The sequence below is a fragment of the Belonocnema kinseyi genome, chromosome 7, assembly GCF_010883055.1.
Source record: "Belonocnema kinseyi isolate 2016_QV_RU_SX_M_011 chromosome 7, B_treatae_v1, whole genome shotgun sequence".
In the NCBI taxonomy this organism is placed as follows: Eukaryota; Metazoa; Arthropoda; class Insecta; order Hymenoptera; family Cynipidae; genus Belonocnema; species Belonocnema kinseyi.
Window position 1 is genome coordinate 22,826,841 of NC_046663.1, and position 18,042 is coordinate 22,844,882.

General features: G+C 19.2%; 1 protein-coding gene across 1 annotated transcript in view; it reads right to left on the bottom strand.

The window, feature by feature from the left end:
* The window catches only part of LOC117177334 (periodic tryptophan protein 1 homolog), a 34,498-nt gene that overhangs the window by 6,483 nt on the left and 9,973 nt on the right, over positions 1 to 18,042 (bottom strand). Inside the window, exons 3-8 of the mRNA XM_033367960.1 lie at positions 17,528 to 17,694; positions 17,262 to 17,438; positions 13,271 to 13,378; positions 13,015 to 13,189; positions 12,769 to 12,927; positions 4,728 to 4,842 (exon numbers count right to left, since the gene is read on the bottom strand). Coding sequence (XP_033223851.1) covers positions 4,728 to 4,842; positions 12,769 to 12,927; positions 13,015 to 13,189; positions 13,271 to 13,378; positions 17,262 to 17,438; positions 17,528 to 17,694 — 901 coding nt within the window. The remainder of the gene's footprint in view (positions 1 to 4,727; positions 4,843 to 12,768; positions 12,928 to 13,014; positions 13,190 to 13,270; positions 13,379 to 17,261; positions 17,439 to 17,527; positions 17,695 to 18,042) is intronic.

Here is an 18,042-nt window from a genome sequence, read left to right on the forward strand (position 1 = left end):
AAAGAAGGAATTTTCAAAAAAACAGTTTGATTGATAAAAAACTGATGAATCTTTATTAAAAGAAGATTGATTTTCCACCGAAAAATAAAATTTAAAAAAGAAAACATTAATTTTTCAACAAAATAGTTAAATTTTCAATTAAAGGACACAATTTTTCAACCAAAGAGTTGAATTTTGAACTAAAAAAAAATCAACTTTCAACCGAAAATGAAATAGTTACATTTATAGTTAATAAAATTAATGTTTAACCTTACTTATGAATTTGCAATAGAAATAAAGGATCTTCGACTGGAATAGTTAAAATTTAGTCAGAAAAACATGAATTAAAACAAAAAAATGAACCTTCAACTGAAATAGTTGAAGTTTCAAATTAAAAAAAAATCAACTAAAAAATGTTTAGTTTTAACTAAAAAGACCAATTTACTACAAAAGATAAAATAATTCAATTTTCAGCTGATAAAATCAATTTTCAACCAAAAAAGAAACGAATTTTCAACAAAAAAGTTGAATTGAGAACCACATAAATTAATTTTAAACCTAAATTTACTCCAGAAAGCAAGAATTTTCACCTAAAACAGATGTCTTTACTAAAAATTCAATAATTGAATTTTCAGTCAAAAACTTACTTTTTCATCAAATCAAAATAAATTTTCAACGAAATAGTATAATTTTTAACCAAGAAGATTAATTTTCTACAAAAAAACCTGAATTTTTAACAAATTGCAGATGATAAACCAAATACTTTAATTTTTAAAGGAATTTTCAATCTAATCGTTAAAATTTTAACTAAAGAAATTAATTTTTAACAAAAAAGATAGATTTTCAACCAAAAATATAAATTTTCTACCAAAGAATATTAATTTTGAACAAAATGCATCAATATCTAACCAGATATTTGAATAATGATTAAATTTTTTTTTTAAATTTTCAGTTAAAATAATTCATTTTCAACCAAAAAACAAGGCATTTTGAACCAAACAGTTTAATTGATAAAAAAAGCAATGAATCTTCGTTAAAAAAAAACATGATTTTTCTAACAAAAAATTAAATTTGGAAACGAAAACATTTTTTTAACAAAATACTTTAATTTTCAATTCATGGAGATAAGTTTTCAACCACCAAACAATTGAATTTTGAAAGATAAAGCTTCAATTAAAAATTTTTTATTTTCTACTAAAAAGACAAATTTTCTGCCGAAGAGAAAATACTTAAATTTTCAGCTGGTAAAATAAATTTTCAACCAAAAAAAAAGGAATTTTCAACAAAATAGTTCAATTGACAACCAAAAAAATTAATTTTCAACGAAAAATGGAACAATTCAATTATCAGTATAAAAAAGTTATTTTTTTATAAAATAAAAATAAATTTTCATCGAAATAGTCTAATTTTCAATCAAGAAGATTAATTTTCTACTAAAAAAAAACATAAATTTTTAACATATTGCAGATGATAAACCAAATACTTTAATTTTTAAAGGAATTTTCAATCTGATAGTTAAAATTTCAATTAAAGAAATTAACTTTTAACAAAAAAGATAAATTTGCAACGAAGATTAATTTTCTATCGAAAAATATTAGTTTTTAACAAAATATATAAATTTTAAGTCAAATATTTAAAGAAATACATAATCTAATAGTTTAAGCTTTAGCCAAAAAGATGGATATTCTACAACAAAACTCAAAATTTTAGTCAAAAAATAAATTTTCAACCAAAAATATTAATTTTCTACAAAAAGAAAAATTAATTTGGAACAAAATACATCAATATCTATCCAGATATTTAAATAATGATTTTTTTTAAATTTTCAAAACAATTTTTCAATAAAATAGTTGAATCCTCAACCAAAACAGATTAATTCTCAAATAAAAAGTTGTGATTTTTAGCCTAAAAAGAGGCAATATCTACTAAGATAGATGAATTTTCAACGCAAAAAAAACGAATTTTCAACGAAAAATAATGAGTTTTTAACAAAACTTTTGAATTTTTAACAATATAATAATCGTACAAAACCAAATTAATTTTCTACCAAAAAATAAAATTTAAAAAAAAACATGAATATTTAAACCAAACAGTTCAATTTTTGTTGATTAAAAATTATGCTTTTTTAGTTTCAAAATTTAACAATTTGGTTGAAAATTTATCTTTTTCTAGAAAATTCTTTTTTTTTTTAAATTGAAATACACTTTTCTAATAACATTTTCTTGGAAGAAAATAATATTTCTTTGTTGAAAATTGATCATTTTCGTTAAAATTTGATCCTTTTTAGTTTAAAAATTTAACTATTTAATTGAAAATTCATCTATTCTGTTAGAAAATTTATTTTTTAATAGCAATGAATTTTTTTTTTATGTGAAAATTTTAATACTCCATTTTTTGTGAAAAATTAATCTTTTTTAATTTAAAATTTCAACTATTTGGTTGATAATGTCTGTAGTTTGTTAAAAATCCATCTTTTTTGTAAAATTAAGAAAAAAAATGGAAATACATATTTTTAAAAATGAAAATTTCACCTTCCGCAATTTACGGTTAAAAATTAATCTTTTTAGTTTAAAATTAAACTATTTGGTTTAAAATTTATGCGATTTCTTGAAAATTCATCTTTTTTGCTAGAAAATTTTTTTATTGGAAATAACATTTTTTTAAATAAATATGAAACTATTCCATTTTTGATAAAAAATTGATCTTTTTTAGTTTAAAAATGTATCTATTTGGTTGAAATTTGATCCTTTTTAGTTTAAAAATTAATTTTCTTGGTTGAAAATTTTTGTAATTTGTCGAAAATTCGTCCTTCTTAGTAGAGAATTACTCTTTCTTGGTATACAACTGATCTCCTTTGTTAAAATTTAATCCTTTTTAGTTTATAAATTTAATTTTTTATTTGAAAAATAATATAATTTTTTGAAAATTCATGTATTTTGGTAGAAAGTTCGTTTTTTAATATCAATTAATCTTTTTAGTTTAAAATTTATGCGATTTCTTGAAAATTAATCTTTTTTGGTACACATTTTTTATTATGGAAATTAATTTTTTTTTTTAGTTTAAAAGTTTAACTGTTTAGTTGAAATTACATCTTTTTTAGTTAAAAAATTAAACTGATTGGTTTAGAATTTTTGTAATTTGTCGAAAATTCGTCTTTCTTGGTAGACAATTATTCTTCTTGGTAGAAAATTGATTTTTAATAGCAATTAATTTTTTTTAAATGACAATTTTACAATTCCATTTTCTGTTTAAAAAATAATCTTCTCAATTTAAAATTTAAGCGATTTCTTGAAAATTCATCTTTTTTAATAGAACGCTTTTTTATTGAAATTAATTTTTTAAATGAGTATTCGACTATTCTATTTTTGGTAAAAAATTGCTATTTATTTAGTTTAAAAATTTAACTGGTTGGTTAAAATTTTTTGTAATTTGTCGAAAATTCGTCTTTTTTGGTAGAGAATTATTCTTTCTTGACAGAAAATTAATCTTTTCGGTTAAAATTCGATCCTTCTTTTGTTTAAAAATTTAACAACTTAGTTAAAAAGTGATGTAATTTGCTGAAAAATCATGTATTTTGGTAGAAAATTCGTTTTTTAATGTTAATTAATCGTTTTAGTTTAAAATTTCACTATTTGATAAAACACTTATGCGTTTTCTTGGAAATTCATCTTTTTGGTAGAAAATTAATCTTCTTCGTTAAAAAATCAAATGTTTGCTTAAAATTTGATCCTTTTTAGTATAAAAAATATAACTATTTAATTAAAAATTCATGTATTTTGATAGAAAATTTGTTTTTTAATCGCCATTAATTTTTTTAAAAGTGAAAATTTTACTATTCCATTTTTCGTTAAAAATAAATATTTTTTATTTGAAAATTTAACAACTTCGTTTAAAATTTATACGATTATCTTTTTTGGCACAAGGTTTTTTTTATGGAGAATAATTTTTTGAAAATGAATATTCAAATATTCCACTTTTAATAAAAAAAATAATCTTTTTTAGTTTAAAAATTAAACTGCTGGGTTGAAAATTTATGTAACTTGTTGAAAATTCGTCTTTTCTGGTAGAAAATTAATCTTCTTCGTTAAAAATTCAACTGTTTGATTAAAATTTGATCTTTTTATTTTAAAAATTTAACTATTTGTTTGCAAATTTATGTAATTTTTTTAAAATTCATTTTTTTCTTATTAGAAAATTAATCTTATTCCTTGAAAATTCAACTATCCCTTTATAAATTTATATATTTCGTTGAAAATTCATCCTTTTTGGTTAAAAATTAATCTTCTTGGTTGGTAATTCAACTATTTGGCACAAAATTTTTGTATTTGATTGATAATGGGTCTTTTGAAGTGAATAATTAAACTCCTTACTTGAAATTTCCTCATTTCAAATATCGATTTTAAATAATTATCTAAAATATTGTTCTTGCTTTTCTTTTTTCTCATTTAAAATATTAAATACTACAAAAACAAAAATATTCTATTAATTTTATATTTTTATTTAAATATTGCGTCGAAAAATCAGAATAATAATTACGCATCTGTTTGTTTTCTAGTATTCGTAAAAAGAAAATCAATTCGTATAAATACGGAAATAAAAAATTCGCCGTAAAATACGAAAATAATTGCTAAGACTTTGAAATAGGTGTGAAAAAAATTCCAATAATTAAAAAAAATCCATGATTTTTACAGTAACTCTGGCATTCCTTTTTTTATACTAAATAATTTAAAAAAAAATTTTATACTCACGAAGCAAATGTGAGGATTAAAGTGATTCCACAATATTCGTTCCACCTCCCCAGGAGTTTCCCAGGAAACAGATTTAAAATTGTCCTCTGTCCTGAAGTCGAACAATCTTACGAATCTGAAAAAAATTCAAAAAACATTAATTTGTAAGAATAATAAACGAATTTGCAACAAAATAGATGAATTTTCAACTAAAAAAACAAAATAATTTTCAAAAAAAATTAATTTTCCATAAGAAAAGAAATTTTCCACAAAATAGTTAAATTTTTAAACAAAGTGATGAATTTTAAATTAACTTGATGAATCTTTAACTGAAAAAGATGATTTTAAAACAAATGAAAAAAGAATTTTAAACTAAAATAATAAATCGGTAGTTACGAAACAATTAAATTTTCAGCCAAAAAGATTAATTTCCAATACTGAAAATTATTTTTCTAACAAAATACATTAATGCTCAAGTTAAAAAGATAAATTTTTAACCAAAAAATTGGATAGTTATATTTTGACATTAAAAAATTAATGTTTGACCAAAGGGATGAATTTTAAACTAAAATGATAGAATATTGAACTGAAATAGTTTAATTTACAGTAAAAAAGTTAATTTGCAACGAAAAGAAAAACAAAATAGTTAAATTTTCAACTTTAATTATTTTTTAAATTTCATCTCTTTCAATTTTCTCTTAAAATTTATTTTTCAAAATAAAAAATCATTTTTTCAACTTTAATTATTTTTTAAATGTCATCTCTTTCAATTTTCTCTTAAAATTTATTTTTCAAAATAAAAAATCATTTTTAATATCTCAGAAATGTTAAGAAAAATTTGTATTCCTTCGAAACGTTTCAAATTCTTAGTCTCTTTTTTTTTAAACCTCCAAAAAAATCTAAATTTTCTTTAAAATATTTTGAATCCTTCACAAGATTTCAATTGTTTCAGAATCTTTTCAAAAGTTCAAACAATTCGAAAACTCTTTTGAAATAAGGCAAAGTTTAGAAATTTTTTTTTTAATCCAACCAGATTAAAAAATTTTTTTTTAAACTTTCAGATTCTTTTTCGACTTATTTTAAAATCTAGAAAACTTAAAATTAAACTTTGAAAACAAAGTCTACATCATTTGATTTTTTTGTCAAACATTATTATTTTTTGAACTGAAAATTATTATGTACTATTCTTTGATAAAAAATTCAGTTTTCTATTTGAAGATTCTTCATTTCAGTAGAAAGTCCCTAGGTTGAAAATTTCAACTATTTTATTAAAAATTCCTTTTTTTTTATTCCAAACATTAATTTTTTAAACTTAGAATTTAACTATTTCATTTTTTTTTTAATTTGAACTTTTTAGTTTAAAATTCATTTATTTTGTTCAAATTTCTTCTTTTTGCGGTAGAAAATTAAAATTTCTCTTTCAAAATTCATCTTCTTAGTTCGAAATTTGACTTTTTTTTTGTTAAGTTAAAAACTTATGCTATTTTCTTTCAAATTTCGTTTAATTGTCTTTGGGTAAATATTAATTCTTTGAATGAAAATTGAACTATTTCATTTTCGGTGAAAATTTGAGTTTCTTAGTTGAAAATTCATGTTTTTGATTGATATTCCTTTTTTTTTTGCGGTAGAAAATTAAGATTTTTGTCTAAAAATTTAACAAAGTATTTCATTTTAGGTGAAAATTGGAATTTCTTAGTAGGAAATTAAAAGTTTTGCTTGGAAATTCATCTTTTTTGTAGAAAATTAAGATTTTTGTTTGAATATTCCTGTATTTTCTTGCAAATTTTTGTTGTTGTTACTGAACATTTAATTTTTAATTTTTGGTTAAAATTTGACTTTCGCAGTGGAAAATTCATGTATTTAGTTAAAATTCTTGTTTGTAGAAAATTTATCATTTTGGTTAAAAACTTAATTATTTTGTTGAAAATTCAATCATTGGATGAAAAAGTTACATATTTTGTTAAAAATTTTTCATCTTAAGCATAAAATAAATCTTCTTGTTTGAAAATTCATCTTTTTGACTTAAAATTCATGTATTTTGGTAGAAAATTAACCTTCTTGTTGAAAATTCATCTTCTTTCTCAAAATTCAACTATTTTGGAGAAAAATAAACTGTTTCTTTGAAAATTCGTTTTTTTTTTTTTAATGAAGATCATTTAATTTTTTTTTTAACTGAACATTGAACTATTCCATGTATTATTCTAAATTTATATTTTGCAGTTAAAAATCTTATTTTTTTAGATGAAGATTCTTAATTTAAATAGAAAATTGAACCATTTTGTTAAAAAATCATAGTATTTATTTTAAATTAACTTGTTAATAGAAATTTAAACTATTTTGTAGAAAGATTCTAGTTTTTTGTTTAAAAATTAATTTTGTTATTGAAATTTAAACTTTTTTGTAGAAAAATCATAGTCGTTTATTTAAAATTTATTTTTTAACTGAAATTTTAACTATTTTGTAGAAAAATCGTTTTTTTTTGTATGAAAATTTATTCTTTTAACTTAAATTTAAACTATTTTGTTTATAAATCATAGTTTTTTATGTAAAAATTAATTTTTTCAACTAAAATCTAAACTATTTTGTAGAAAAATCTTAGTTTTTTGTTTGAAAACTAATTTTTTAACTGAAATTTAAACTAGTTTGTTAAAAAATCAGTCTTTTATTTAAAATTAATTTTTTAACTGAAATTTAAACTATTTAGTTTATAATTCATAGTTTTTTATTTTAAATTAATTTTTTAACTGAAATTCAAACTATTTGTTTAAAAAATCATAGTTTTTTTATTTAAAATTCTTTTTTTAACTGAAATTTAAACTATGTTGTTGAAAAATCATAGAATTTATCGTTTTTTTATTTAAAATTAATTTTTCAACTGAAGTTTAAACTATTTTGTTGAGAAAACTTAGTTTTTTAAATAAAAAATTAATTCTTTTTATTTAAACAATTTTGTTAAAATATTAGTCTTTTATTTAAAATTTATTTATTAACTGAAATTTTAATTATTTTGTAGAAAAATCTTAGTTTTTTGTTTGAAAATTAATTTTTTAACTGAAATTTAAACGATTTTGTTAAAAAATCATAGTATTTTATTTAAAATTAATTTTTTAACTGAAATTTAAACTATTTTGTAGAAAAATCATAGTTTTTTATTTAAAATTATTTTTTGAACTGAAATTCAAACTATTTGGTAGAAAAAAACATAATCAATTTTTCAATTGACATTCAAACTATTTGGTTGAAAAATCAGTTTTTTTTTTTTAAATTATTTTTTTAACTTAAATTCAAACTATTTTGTTGATAAATCATAGTCTTTGATTAAAAATATAATTTTTTAACTGAAATTCAAACTATTTTGTAACAAAAATCCCAGTTTTTTGTATGAAACTTAATTCTTCAAATTAAATTTAAACTATTTTGTTTATAAATCATAGTTTTTCATTTAAAATTAATTTTTTAACTGAAATTTGAATTATTTTGTTCAAAAATCATAGTTTTCTTATTTAAAAATTAATTTTTCAACTGAAATTTATAATTTTTTAATTAAAATTAATGTTTCAACTGAGGTTTAAACTATTTTGTTGAAAAATCTTAGTTTTTTTGTTTAAAAATTAATTTTTTTGAAATTTAAACTATTTTGTAGAAAAACCATAGTTTTTTGTTTAAACATTAATTTTTCAAATAAAATCTAAACTATTTTGTAGAAAAATCTTAGTTTTTTGTTTGAAAATTAATTTTTTAACTGAAATTTAAACTATTTTGTTAAAAAATCATAGTCTTTTATTTAAAATTAATTTTTTAACTGAAATTTAAACTATTTTGTATAAAAATCAGTTTTTTATTTAAAATTATTTTTTAAAGTGAAATTCAAACTATTTTGTAGAAAAACCATAATTTTTTGTTCAAAAATCAATTTTTTAATTTCAATTTAAACTCTTTTGTAGAAAATTTATAGTTTTTATTAAAAACTAATTTTCCAACTGAAGTATAAACTATTCTGTTGAAAAATCCTAGTTTTTTTGTTCAAAAATTAATTCTTTAACATAAACTTAAACAATTTTGTTGAAAAATCCCAGTCTTTTATTTAAGGATTAATTTTTTAACTGAAATTTATAGTTTTTCATTTTCAATTAATTTGCCAATTGAAATTTAAACTATTTGGTTAAAAAACCCTAGTCGTTTTGTTTAAAAATTAATTTTTTAACTGAAACTCAAACTATTTTGTTGAAAATTCATAGTTTTTCTGTTTAAAAATTAATTTTTTAATTTGAATTTAAAATATTTTGTTGAAAAATCATAGTTTATTATTTCAAAATTAATTCTTTAACTTTAATTTAAACAAATTTGTTGAAAAATCCCAGTCTTTTATTTAAAATTTAATTTTTTAACTGAAATTTAAACTCTTGTAAAAAAATCCCAGTTTTTTGTATGAAACTTAATTCTTTAACTTAAATTTAAACTATTTTGTTGAAAAACCATAGTTTTTTATTTCAAAATTAATTCTTTAACTTAAATTTAAACAATTTTGTTGAAAAATCCCAGTCTTTTATTTAAAAATTAATCTTTTAACTGAAATTTATATTTTTTCATTTTAAATTAATTTTTCAATTGAAATTCAAACTATTTTGTTGAAAACTCATAGTCTTTGATTTAAAAAATAATTTTTTAACTGAAATTTAAACTGTTTTGTAAAAAAAAGTCCCAGTTTCTTCTATGAAACTTAATTCTTTAACTTAAATTTAAACTATTTTGTTTATAAATTATAGTTTTTTTATTAAAAATTAATTTTTTAACTAAAATTTGAACTATTTTGTTGAAAAATCATATTTTTTTTATTTAAAACTTATTTTTTTAAATAAAATTTATAGCTTTTTTATTTAAAATTAATGTTTCAACTGAAGTTTAAACTATTTTCTTAAAAAATCATACTTTTTTATTTAAAATTAATTTTTAACTGAAATTTAAATTATTTTGTCGAAAATTAATTTTTCAACTGAAGCTTAAACTATTTTGTTGAAAAATCTTAGTTTTTTGTTTAAAAATTAATTTTTTAATTTGAATTTAAACTATTTTGTAGAAAAACCATAGTTTTGTGTTTAAAAATTAATTTTTTAACTTGAATTTAAACTATTTTGTAGAAAACTCATAGTTTTTTAATTGAAATTAATTTTTCAACTTAAGTTTAAACCTTTTTTGTTGAAAAATCATACTTTTTTCTTTAAAACTTATTTTTTTAACTGAAATTTACAGTATTTTATTTAAAATTAATTTTTAAACTGAAATTTAAACTATTTTATAGAAAAATCAGTTTTTTATTAAAATTTTTTTTAAACTGAAATTCAAACTATTTTGTAGAAAAACAATAGTTTTTTGTTTAACAATTAATTTTTTAACTTGAATTTAAACTATTTTGTAGAAAACTCAAAGTTTTTTAATTGAAATTAATTTTTCAACTTAAGTTTAAACCTTTTTTGTTGAAAAATCATACTTTTTTCTTTAAAACTTATTTTTTTAACTGAAATTTACAGTCTTTTATTAAAAAAATTTTTTTAAACTGAAATTCAAACTATTTTGTAGAAAAACAATAGTTTTTTGTTTAAAAATTAATTTTTTAATTTGAATTTAAACTATTTTGTAGAAAACTCATAGTTTTTTAATTGAAATTAATTTTTCAACTTAAGTTTAAACTATTTTGTTGAAAAATCATACTTTTTTCTTTAAAGCTTATTTTTTTAACTGAAATTTACAGTCTTTTATTTAAAATTATTTTTTTAACTGAAATTTAAACTATTTTGTAGAAAAATCAGTTTTTCATTAAAAATTTTTTTTAAACTGAAATTCAAACTATTTTGTAGAAAAACAATAGTTTTTTGTTTAAAAATGAATTTTTTAACTTGAATTTAAACTATTTTGTAGAAAACTCATAGTTTTTTAATTGAAATTAATTTTTCAACTTAAGTTTAAACTATTTTGTTGAAAAATCATACTTTTTTCTTTAAAACTTATTTTTTAAACTGAAATTTATAGTTTTTTATTTAAAATTAATTTTTCAACTGAAGTTTAAACTATTTTCAACTGAAATTTAAACTATTTTGTAGAAAAACAATAGTTTTTTTGTTTAAAAATTAATTTTTTAACTTGAATTTAAACTATTTTGTAGAAAACTCATAGTTTTTTATTTAAAATTAATGTTTCAACTGAAGTTTAAACTATTTTCTTAAGAAATCATACTTTTTTATTTAAAATTAATTTTTTAACTGAAATTTAAATTATTTTGTCGAAAATTAATTTTTCAACTGAAGCTTAAACTATTTTGTTGAAAAATCTTAGTTTTTTTGTTTAAAAATTAATTTTTTAATTTGAATTTAAACTATTTTGTAGAAAAACCATAGTTTTGTGTTTAAAAATTAATTTTTTAACTTGAATTTAAACTATTTTGTAGAAAACTCATAGTTTTTTAATTGAAATTAATTTTTCAACATAAGTTTAAACCTTTTTTGTTGAAAAATCATACTTTTTTCTTTAAAACTTATTTTTTTAACTGGAATTTACAGTATTTTATTTAAAATTAATGTTTAAACTGAAATTTAAACTATTTTATAGAAAAATCAGTTTTTTATTAAGATTTTTTTTTTAACTGAAATTAAAACTATTTTGTAGAAAAACAATAGTTTTTTGTTTAACAATTAATTTTTTAACTTGAATTCAAACTATTTTGTAGAAAACTCAAAGTTTTTTAATTGAAATTAATTTTTCAACTTAAGTTTAAACCTTTTTTGTTGAAAAATCATACTTTTTTCTTTAAAACTTATTTTTTTAACTGGAATTTACAGTATTTTATTTAAAATTAATGTTTAAACTGAAATTTAAACTATTTTATAGAAAAATCAGTTTTTTATTAAAAATTTTTTTTAACTGAAATTCAAACTATTTTGTAGAAAAACAATAGTTTTTTGTTTAAAAATTAATTTTTTAACTTTTTTTCTTTAAAACTTTTTTCTTTAACTTTTTTCTTTAAAACTTATTTTTTTAACTGAAATTTATAGTTTTTTATTTAAAATTAATTTTTCAACTGATGTTTAAACTATTTTTAACTGAAATTTAAACTATTTTGTAGAAAAACCAGAGTTTTTTGTTTTATAAATTAATTTTTTAATTTGAATTTAAACTATTTTGTAGAAAAACCATAGTTTTGTGTTTAAAAAGTAATTTTTTAACTTGAATTTAAACTATTTTGTAGAAAACTCATAGTTTTTTAATTGAAATTAATTTTTCAACTTAAGTTTAAACTATTTTGTTGAAAAATCATACTTTTTTCTTTAAAGCTTATTTTTTTAACTGAAATTTACAGTCTTTTATTTAAAATTATTTTTTTAACTGAAATTTAAACTATTTTGTAGAAAAATCAGTTTTTTATTAAAATTTTTTTTAACTGAAATTCAAACTATTTTGTAGAAATTTACAGTCTTTTATTAAAAAATTTTTTTTTAACTGAAATTCAAACTATTTTGTAGAAAAATCAGTTTTTTATTAAAATTTTTTTTAAACTGAAATTCAAACTATTTTGTAGAAAAACAATAGTTTTTTGTTTAAAAATTAATTTTTTAACTTGAATTTAGACTTTTTTGTAGAAAATTCATAGTTTTTTAATTAAAATTGATTTTTCAACTGAAGTTTAAACTATTTTGTTGAAAAATCTTAGTTTTTTATTTAAAAATTAATTTTTTAACTGAAATTCAAACTATTTTTTAGAAAAACTATAGTTTTTTGTTTAAAAATTAATTTTTTAACTTGAATTTAAACTATTTTGTAGAAAAACCATAGTTTTTTGTTTAAAAATTCATTTTTTAACTTGAATTTAAACTATTTTGTAGAAAACTTATAATTGTTTAATTAAAATTAATTTTTTAACTGAAATTTAAATTGTTTTGTTGAAAATTAATTTTTCAACTGAAGTTTAAACTATTCTGTTGAAAAATATTAGTTTTTTGTTTAAAAATTAATCTTTTAACTGAAATTAAAATTATTGTTGATGCCAGCAAAAATAAAAACAGAGACTCACTTGTCCATAGAACCAGTCAGCAAATGATGCGCGTTACTCGGATGCCACTTGACCGCTTGAACAGCATCAGTGAAGCTCGACAATTTGGTAACAGGCGTGCCATTTTCCAAATCCCATAAAAGGACTGTCTGATCAACAGACCCACTTGCTATCGCGTGTCTACAACCAAATTAATACTCTTTATCTGATCAATATTCCAGAAATGCAAATAAAAATTGCATATATTTCCGACTCAAAATTACTCACGTATAATTGGTATTCCAGGACAAATCTAAAACCGAATTCTTGTGACCGATTCGTTTAATTTTTTTCTTTTTATTCTGTTTGCGGCCCAATTTAAAGGCCGGTTCCAAACAATCAACAATGTCCAGATCCCACACCTTTATTATTGGTGTAAAGTCACCAATGGCACACAAATTACCTACAAAAAGTATTTTTTTCTTTTTTTTTTGATCCTATGAAAAGAAATTATAAAATAATATTTTTGGAAATTTATTTTTACCTGGTGCGGCATCTGAAGGGTCAAAATTGAGCCACTCTAGACAGAGTGGCTGCGAGGGTAGTAAAATATCATGATGGCAATAAAATGATCCTTCTTCTTCGTTATGCACTGAAATTTATATAAATAATGCTTGTCTGAGGTGATTTTTACAGAAAAATACTTGAGATTGATAATGCAATTTCGGGGAGATTTTTAAATTGTTCAAAAATCCTTAAAAAGCTTTCCAAGCTTTCTAAATTTATTTAAATTTTAAATTGGTTTTGAAATTTTTTTCAAAACTTCTAAATATCATTTATAATGATTCGAATTCTTCTTAATTTTTTTTTAATCCTGTGAAATGGATATTATTTTTGACAATTTTGGAAATCTTTTCAAATATTTAAATATTTTCTTTAAAATAAAAAGTAATTAAAAATGTTCCTGGGAATCTCAAGAACATTTTTTTTATTCTTTTAAAGCCTTTGATAATTCTTAAAAAGCTTCTAAATTTTTAGTTCGAAATCTGCAAAAATCTATATTTTTTAAAAAACTACTTGTACAAAAATTTAGGTACGAAAAACTATTCAAATCAAACTTGGCGAGAATTTTTTTTTCCTAAAAATGTCTACAATTTTGGAAATATTTTGCCATTTTTGAAAAGATTTTTCAATATTCTCTGAAAATTATTTTTTCAACCTTAACATCTTTGAAAATCTTTAAAAAACATTAGCATTTTATTTCGTCATATTCAAAAAGTTAAATTTTATTTATTGAAATCTTTTTAAATTTTTAATCACTTTTGAAATTTTTGTAGAACTTTTAAACATTGTTTTTAATTATTCGAAATTTTCCTGATATCTTGAAAAAGTTCATAAAATTTTTCCAGAATTCATAAGAAAATTTTACTGTTTTCTTTAAACCTTTGAAGATTCTTAAAAAGCTTTTAAATTTCTTGTTTTAAAGCTTCTAAAATCTACATTTTCTTTCAAATTGGTTGAATCCTTTTGAAATTAAAAGTTATTTTTGTATCTTAATTTTCTACAAAAAAAATGAAATTTCAACTCAATACGTGAATATTCCAAAAATAAACATTTTTCAATTTTCAGTTATAAAAATCAATGTTTTAGCAGAAAAAGGGGAATTTTCAAGAAAATGGTTAAATTTTCAACTAAAAAAATATACATTTTTTAACACAAAATGAAATAATTATAATATTCAGTTAAAAAAATGAACACTTCTTAAGTTCAAAAGTTAAATTATTTTTATTTTAAATAGTTCAAAAATCCTCAGAAGGCATTGAAATTTTTTTAAAAAATTATGAAACATCTAAATCTTGTTTTACATTTAGTTAAATTTTAAATTGTTTTTTGAAATTTTAACAGAACTTCTAAATTTCTTTTATAATGATGCGAATTCTTCTTAATTTTTTTTTGATCCTGTGAAATGGAAATTACTTTTGATAATCTTGGAAATCTTTTTCAATATTTAAATATTTCCTTAAAATTATTTCTTCAAAATAGAAAATCATTTTTAGTTTTCCTAGGAATCTTGAGAAAATTTTTTTTATTTTTTGAAAGACTTATAATTTTTAAAAAGCTTCTACATTTTTTGTTCGAAATCTACAAAAATCTATACTTTATTTTAAACTTCTTGTAAAATCGATTATTATTTACTTGTTAATCTTTAATTCATAGTACAATTTGAAAAATCATTTTAATTTATATTCACTTTTGATCAACTGAAAACATTTTTTTATCCGAAATTGCCAATTTAAAAAACTGTTCAAATCAAACTTGGAGAGAATTTTTTTTTCTAAAAATTTCTACAAATTTTGAAATCTTTTGCAATGTTTTAAAAGCTTTCTCAATATTCTTTGTTAAATATTTTTTTAATCATAACATCTTTCAAAATCTTTAAAAAAGATTAAAATTACATTTCGAAATCTTCAAAAAGTTAAATTTTGTTTTTTGAAATCCTTTCAAATTTTAAATTATCTTTGAAATTTTTGAGAAACTTTTAAATATACTTCTTTGAGTATTCGAAATTTTCATGAAATTTTTAAAAAGTTCCTCAAATTTTCCCAGAAATCATAATAAAATTTTATTATTCTCATTAAACTATTGTGAAATTTTTGAAAAGCTTTTAAATTTCTTGTTTTAAATCTTCTAAAATCTACATTTTCTTTAAAATTTTTAAAGTTAAAAGTTAAAAAAATCTTTATTTTCTACAAAAAAAAACGAAATTTCAACTCAATACGTGAATTTTTATTTAAGAAAGAAATGGTTTTTTAGTTAAAAAAATTAATTTTTTAGAAAAAAAGAGCAATTTTTAAGATAATACTTAAATTTTCAAAAAAAAAGAGAATTTTCAATAAAATAGTTAAAGTTTCGACCAAAACGAAGAATTTTGAAACAAAAAAAAATAATTTTTTCAAAAAAAAAAAAGACGAAATTTCAACAAAATACATGAACTTTCATTTAAGAAAGTCAAATTTGGACCTAAAATTAAATGGTCCAATTTTTCAACACAAAATGGAATAGTATAATTTTCAGTAAAAAAATTAATTTTTCAACTAAAAAATGAAATATCAACAAAATAATTTAATTTTAAACCCAAACGATGAATTTTCCACTAAAAAAATACAGTTTCAATGAAATATATAAATTTTCAAATAAAATGAACGAATTTTCAATAAAAGAAATTAATTTTTGATCATAGTAATGAATTTTCAAACAAAAATATAAATTTTGAAACAAACAGTTAAGTTTTCAAACCAAGAGATTTATTTTCTACCAAAAAAATTCTCATTTTCAACAAGGTAAATAAATTTTCATGTAAAAAATATCAATTTTCAACCAAATAGTTAAAAAATAATAATTTTTTAAACCCAAAAGATAATTTTTATATGGAAAAAGATAAATTTTCAATAAAATATATACATTTTCAACTAAAAAGATAAATTTACAAACCAAAATTACAAAAGTTCAATTTGCAGTTAGAAAATTAAATTTTATACAAAAACACAAAAAAAAATTGTTAGTAAAATTAATTAATTTTCACCTAAAAATATAAATTTTTACGCAAAAATGAAATAGTTGCATCTTTAGTTGAAAAAATTAATTTTCAACTAAAAAAAAAACGAATTTTTAGTCAAAAAAATTCATTTTAAGTCATAGTGACGAATTTTAAATACAAAATATGACTCTAGCCAAATCAAAGAATTTTCAAACCAAAGGACGAATTTTCTGTTTAATAATTAAATTTTCTACAAGACAACATTTTTTAACGAAAAATATTACATCTCCATCAAAAAAGGTAAATTTTCAACAAAAATTGGAATAGTTAAAGTGAATTTTCAACTAAAATAATAAATGTTTAACTAAAAAAAAAATTATTTTCAACCAAAAACATAAATTTTCAACTAAAAATAAATAAATTTCAAACAAAAAAAAACGAATTTTCAACAACATAGTTCAATTGACAACAACCTTTATTTTTACTAGAAAATCAGAATTTTCACCTGAAACAGATACATTTTTAACTAAAAATTGAATAATTCAAATTTCAGTAAAACAATGGTTTTAATGAATCTCGGGTATTTAGAAAACTGTCAATAAAATACTTTTTAACTATTTTGAAATTTTTTAGTATTCAAGAAAATTCCAAGGCATTTTCAAGAGTTAAAAAAGTTTTCAACGAATTTCTAAGGATATAAATTATTTTAAGGGATTTAAAAAATGTATAAATAATTTTAAACAATTTGAAAGGATTCTAAAGATTTTAAAAGATTTTTCGGTAATTAAAAAAAAAATCCAAGGAATTTTCAAAAGCCCAAAAGAGTTTTGAAATTATTCTGAAATATTTAAAAAGATTATAAATATTTTATGCTTTAAGCTTTAAAAAGTTTTAAGAGATTAAAAAAAATGTCAAATTATTTGAAATATTTCCGGTTCTATTTAAAAATATTCCAAGAAATTTCTAACTGATTTAATTTTTAAACATTTTAATTTACCATAAATTTCCAAAATGCTGGCATCTCCTTCGACATGCCCCACTAAAACAAGATTGTCAGTGGGTTTAATAATGTCATCCTCTTTTTCCGAGTCATTATCCTCATCATCCTTGATTGTTACTAAAGGATCTTCTTCGAATTCAGCTATATTGTTAATATGGCAGTGGATATCGCCGGCTGAAAAAAATTTGAATCGAAAGTATTTCAATCAATTCTCAAGATTCCAGATTCAAACTTTCATGAATTGATAATATAAGTTTGCTCACACTCGTCATCGTAGTTATCAAAGTTGTACTCGTCTCCATCAACTTTTATTTTTATATTTTCAACTCCTTCCATCGAAAGATTTTTTTCTTTTTTAGATTTTCCACCTTTTTCTTTTCTTTTTGATGAAGAGGGATTCTCTTCATTTTCGGATTCATCCTCAAGATCACTAGATTTTAGGATATAAAAATACAACCGAATGAGGCAACTATTTTTTTCATTTCTAATGATATTTTCCGAAATTTAAACAATTCAATTTTAATTTACAGGGAGAAATAAAAAATTTAGCGCTCTTCGTGAAAAGTCAGAACTCTGAAATTGTGACCAATTAAAGTTACCGAACTTATCAATTTCCTGATGTACTCGTACGTTTCATTTACATATTTTTTTATTTTAAAATAATTCAAAAATCTTCCTTTAGAATAATTATTAATTATAGAAAATCTCGATTAAAATATGTTCCAATTTAAAATTATTTATTTATTTAAATATTTAACCTGAAAATCGGACAATTATA